Raw genomic sequence first — 6,357 nt, forward strand, 5'->3', positions numbered from 1 at the left:
AAGATGGGACTTGTTTCAAGGGTTGCACCACCTAAGCCACTTCTTACACTTCGACATAGGAAACTGCGACTAAGCTTTGCAAGGAAGTACATAAGCAAAGACGAAGAATTTTGGCGAAAAGTCCTCTTTACTGATGAAACTCGCATCTCAATTTGTAATGATGCAAATAAAGTTCGCTTTCGCAGAAAAACTGGAGAGAAACTGAACATATTTACTCCAACTGTGAAGCATCCTGCATCAGTTATGCTGTGGGGAGCATTTGCGGCTTCCGGAGTTGGCCGAATCAGGTTTCTTGAAAAGGGAGAGGTATGCAACAGTGCATGGTATATTAAAGTTTTAAACCAGCAGGTGAAATGGTCTACAAGAACCCTCTTTCCAGGAACAGATTTCTGGCTGCAAGATGATGGTGCTCCTTGCCATAGGTCAAAACTAGTGAGAGACTTTGTCATGGCCAATGGATGGAAAACTTTAGATTGGCCTCCTCAATCTCCAGATCTTAATCCCATAGAAAACTTATGGTACCTGCTCAAAAGAAAGGTTTGGACCAAGAACTTCAGCAATGCAACTGAACTAAGGGAAAAAATTATTTCTGTATGGAATTATGGTTTGGAAAATGAACTACTTGAGAAGCTGGTACTTTCAATGCCTTCTCGTCTCCTTGCAGTCATCAAAGCTCGAGGTGGCTCAACCAAATTTTAGAAGAGAACAGAACTTATTTTTAAGCTCTTTTGAAACATAATAAATCTTCTTAACTATTTAAAAAAATTTTATACAATATTAACAAAAAAAGAGTTAGTTATAACATAAATTTGTTCAGTTTAATAAGCGTTCACAATTTTTTGAGCAATACTGTATATATATATATATATATATATATATATGTATATATAGGTTTATAATATTAGTTAATTTTAAGACACTCTTGTGATAAATTTAATATTTAATATTCAAATGATCTGCATATATATATTTTTGAAGATATAATTTAATTCTAATTTTGGTTCCCACTGATGAGCTTCTGGCATAATTTATATATAATTATAGATGGAGATAAATTTGAAATTACTGATTTTGACGAACCTTTTGAGAAATATATCGTTCACACAATAATTTTCTCCATACTTTGAATTTTGCTCTAAGCATATAGCACTTATAATCTACTTGGTTTTAACTAACTCTTTCGAATAAATTTGAATATTTATGTTTTAATTGCGGTTAAAAAAAAAATTTTTTTTCTTTTCACATAGTAATTTATTGCATAATTTTGATGATCACTGGTTTTAAAAATCTGTTATTCCATTGTATTTTATATGTTTAATTTAATTGTTTGGTTCAAATTTTAATTTAGAACAATTTTTACATTAATTTCGATATTTGATTGTATTTTATATGCTGAACTTGATTGTTTGGTTGAGATTTTAATTTTTGTTGAAAAATTTTTTACACAGTCTGCACATTTCTGAAGAGAACTGAGTTCGAAACACTAGTGTAGATATTGCAGACGGTACACGAAGTTTTATCACTTAATAAAAACAATTTTAACTCTGTATTGGGTTTTTATTTCGCCAACAAGACATCGTTCGAGCTAATATACACCTTCTCTAATATATACCCCTAATATATGTTCTTAGATGGACAAGTACAAAAATGTTTTTGTTTATTACAAAATTTTTTAGATCTAAATGTTTTGAAAGAAATGATTAATAAATGTGGCAATCAAGAATGGATGTGTGGAACCTGCAGCAATGATCGTAGGGATGCTCAAAGTGTTTCCTGTGGCTCCACCTCTTGTGCAGGCATCAAAAGGCCACCAAGTAGAAAAGAATGGTTTTTGTGAAGCATGCAGGAAATCATAGCTCAACAATATAAAAAAAAACATAATTTTATGTACGATTTTGTATAATATTGGACAATAAATTGTGGATATATTTGTATTTTATCATCATAATTGTTTTCAATGTTGAATAAATACATTTTGTCTGAAACGTTTTGAAAGTTTAAAAACTGATATGGCGATCCAAAGTTATATTTAAAATTAATCAGATAGTGACATTTCTAACAATTTATGTATTATCTTCATTTTTATAACGCCGCTCATGAACTTGTTAGACTGCTATAAAGCGTGCGTACGAAAAAATATGTTCAAAAATTTTTTTATGCCGAATATTATTTTAAAAATTATTTGTAAAAATTTCCGTTACTTACAATTGAAAATAAATTTTAAAAAAAATTTTATAAATAAATTTTTATTTGCGCGTCGTAATACTATTATTTATTATCTTTGATCTAATTTAATTAAATAAAATTAAATTTGTTATTTTATCACTCTAATTTGAGAAAATGAATTCCGAGTCATTAAAGTTAGAAGATGGATTTGTGAATGTTGAAAAAGCCGTTGATGTGATAGAAAGAAAACTACCATCCAATGAAGGTTGACACTAAAAAAAAGTTAAAAATTTTAACAAAAAATGTATTCTGGAAAGCGCCAAAATTGTAATCTTGATCAAGATATGCAACACAGTCAGAGGTTGTTTTTATATTTATAAAATATTTTCAAGCCTTAAGCTCAATTATTATGAATAATTAAAATTTTTATACAATGTTAATTTTTGTATATTTGACAATGGTTATTGCATTAGGTGGGTCTGTAAGCACTATGGAAATGTTAAACCGTCTGCAAATTTGCATCTGTACTTTCAAAGTTGCCAGAAAGCAAATTTTTAAAAGTGGTTGAAGGATGTCGAGGCTAAGGCAAGAGATAGATCATGGGAAAAAGTCCTTTCTTTCAAGACATTCCTTCAGTTGTTGAGATTGAGGCTGGTTGGTTTGTTTGTTTTTTCAATTTACTTGGTGATGATTGATAGTCAAAAAAGTACATTACAAATCACACTAACAAATCCAATTAGTCTGCAACAGTACATTGTATATCACAATGTCAAAAAACAATATGCAAGTAGTTAAAAATATATGCCATAATAATAATTAATTAAATTAAAAGATGACATTGCTGATAACTTACAGGTTACTGCGCCAGAAGAAAATGGGCAAGCTGCCAAACATTCTGTATCCTGTTGCTATCAAGCGCAAAGAATGTCCAGCAAAAAGGAAACAACTGTTTCAACAACGCAAACTTACATTTGAAAAATTGCGTCCGTCTGTGCAAGATCAATTCAGACTCTCATGGGTTTTATCTGAAGAAACGGCCAAAAACTGTGTTCAGACGGATTGCATAGCATCAATTAACGACGTTAAAGAAATAATTGATCCAAAATACAAGATGACCGTGCTAATATGTCCAGTCCACCTTGAAACAAAATTTTTCCAATGAAGCATGGACAAAATTAGAAAATAAGATGTAGTCAATTGGACAAAATTTGTATGTTTGTGTTGTTTGTGGACATCACTCTGGAAGAGACAACCAAACTCGTACTTCGTGGGTGCAGTGTGATGGCTGCATAAACTGGTACCACTGTTCATATGTTGAAATGAAAAGGCTACCAAAAGGGACGTGGTTTTGTCGACAGTGTTGATATAACAATCTTGGGTCTTTTGGTAACTGTTTCGTCTTAGCACATGAACAATGTACCCGCGTGCATTACTGTGTCAATTTGTGTGTTTGTCTGTGTGTGTTACTATATGACACTTGATGCAATGAATTTTTTATTTTAAAAATTGTCATTCTATAACAAAAATGCTTTATATTGTCTTAATAAACGTCAAATTTTGCGCTTTGACTGCGTCCTGTATCGTCAAAATAGCGTCAACTTTGTTGTACAGACTTCGGCCATCTCAACGTCGAATTCGTCATGCGAATTTCACGCTTTTCACCGTCAAAACGTCGATTTCGCCCACTCATGATTCGCACGCCTTGTAACATTTCGACGTGCGGGTTCCTCACGATATATAATTTCAAACGTCGTATTCGCCCTTTCATGATTCGCACACCTTATAGCATCTCAAAATCGAATTTGACGTGCGGGTTTCTCAAGATTTAAGATTTCAAACGTCTAAACGTCGTATTCGCACGCCTTATAGCATTTCAACGTCAAATTCGGGATGTGGGTTATTTTTTATTTTCATCTTAAGGTCAAATTCGTCGTGCGATTCTCACGCTTTACACCGTTCAAACGTATTCGCACGCCTTATAGCATCTCAACGTCGAATTCGATGTGCAAATGCCTCACGATTTATAATTTCAAGCGTCATATTCACCCGCGAATCGCACGCCTTTTAGCATCTTAACGTCGAATTCGCCGTGCGGCCTCACGCTTTATAGCATTTGCCGTGCGGAATTTTCATGCCTTATAGCATCTCAACGGCGTGTTTGCCGTGCGAACCCGCACACCTTATAGCACTGACCTTTAATTATAACAAATAAACAATATAAATATAACATATTGAATATAAGATCTATAAAAAAAAGTAATTTGTAATTTTAACGCAAAAAAACATTACAAATCAATTAGATTCACAAAAAAAGTGAATGGCTTATAGAGAACATTCAGGTAAAACGTGAGATCGGTACTCCTCGTCCATGTTTACAAACTATCGCAATATACGAACATTCATTTGTTTAAGATTACAAAATATATTATATAGTAATTTAACTAGATAATTTTTTGAGCACACTATAGGCATACACATTAAATATTTTCAACGTACCTCCAAGCCGTAATGTAAGAGTGAACTTCATTAAAAAATGGCCGCCGTGGCCACATTTTTTCCATACGAAAACGGCCACCGTGTCTATAATTTTTTAACATTGGGAAATGGTTGCCGTTTCTATAATTTTTTAACATTCAGAAACGGCTACTGTCTCTATAATTTCTTAACATTTAGTTTCGGCGTAATTTTTAACTAAATATAGAGTTTCGTTACAAAAATTCACAATTTTATATGCTTAAAATTTAAATGTTTAATATTTAAAAGATAACTTTTAACCCTAACCTAACCCTGGCGCATTTAAATTTTATTAATCTAAAATTTTCAAAATGCCCATTTTCATTATAAATAAAATAAATCTAGGTTCTTTTTTCAATTTATTTAGACTTTTTTTATACTTTCACTGCCATACTTCTCACAAAAATAATAATTACGTAGGTAGACTTGCCACAACCAGTTTTTAGTTGTTGTGCGATTGGCCTATTCTATTTAGAACGAGATTTGTTTAACTTTGAGCACTGAAATAATATTTTAAAAAAAAAGAAAAACCGATACAACAATCACACTTAACAACGACACAACAGGTTTTAAATAAAATTATTTTAAAACTTACTTGTAGGCAGGTTTGCTAATAAAGCCATTTCATTTTATAAACAAAATCAGAGCAAAAAATCGAGAACCGATATTCATAAGTAATACACATTTTGTGAACACCGCCGTTCGTTCAAGATACAAAAACAAATTTGTTGAAAGATCCTAAAAAGTATGGAAAAACAAAAATGTTTTAAATATTAATCAACTATTCTATATACTTAGAAAAGCCCTCGAATGCACGCGTACTTATTCAGTTTGCTTTAGACTCTGGGTCCATTCTTTTATTTTATCAAACTCATTAACTTTTTACACTTTTTATAGTTTAATAATAAATATCTGTTTATTTTTTAAAGATTTTGTACATTTCATTATTTTTGAATTGATTTATTTCATGCATTTGCATAATAATATGCGCACTGAGTATCTTATTTTTGGTGTACGTATGTCGTATAGCCAAGCTGATTTGAGATCGTCGTACTTCACAGGCATCCCCCTGGACCATTCTATGTAGTCTATGAATATGAAACATAAACTACATCTGTATAATAATAGTAGTTAAGGTTAGGGCTTACAGTAACCGGTTTCGATATAAATATGAAACAGATCCCTCCCAGCCTATCCCTTGCTTCGTGTGTGATGCGTCGTTTAGCATGTATTCATATGCGATGTTTGTGCGTGTTGTTGATTCCTTTCATCCCAGGAAGAGTGTAATAGACCTTTAATCTTTTTTTAAGTCAGAAAGCAAGCAATCTAGCAATCATTCAAACAATAAATCCCTGAATCAAACAAGTAGTAATCGAGTAATAAATCAAACAAACTATATTTTACACGGAGTCTTTAATAATTTCTTTTTCAATGGTCTGGTGGGACCCCCCCAGTTGATCAACTTTTTAGAGGTGGAGCAAATTTTTAACGTGTCCAAATTTATTGCGGTAGGTTTATAACACCAAAGAACTGTAATTTATAAAAATTTTAAGCTTGGTGGTTTTTTTTAGCTACAATTTTTGATAAAAAGTCACCCGCACTCATGTATACCAACATTTTTGCAGGTTGAGCAATTGATATTATAATCGTTCTTTTTAACGTATGTGTACAAAAAAA

The 6,357-nt window shown here is 32.0% G+C and overlaps 1 protein-coding gene across 1 annotated transcript; it reads left to right on the forward strand.

The window, feature by feature from the left end:
* Window positions 1-2,468: 2,468 nt before the first annotated feature.
* Window positions 2,469-3,328, forward strand: HELRODRAFT_166933 (hypothetical protein; the record flags this gene model as incomplete). Its single annotated transcript, XM_009012098.1, has 2 exons — window positions 2,469-2,527; window positions 3,022-3,328. 2 exons carry the CDS (start codon window positions 2,469-2,471, stop codon window positions 3,326-3,328), a joined length of 366 nt encoding a protein of 121 aa, XP_009010346.1.
* Window positions 3,329-6,357: the final 3,029 nt, after the last annotated feature.

Source organism: Helobdella robusta (assembly GCF_000326865.2).
Source record: "Helobdella robusta unplaced genomic scaffold HELROscaffold_10, whole genome shotgun sequence".
NCBI lineage: Eukaryota > Metazoa > Annelida > Clitellata > Rhynchobdellida > Glossiphoniidae > Helobdella > Helobdella robusta.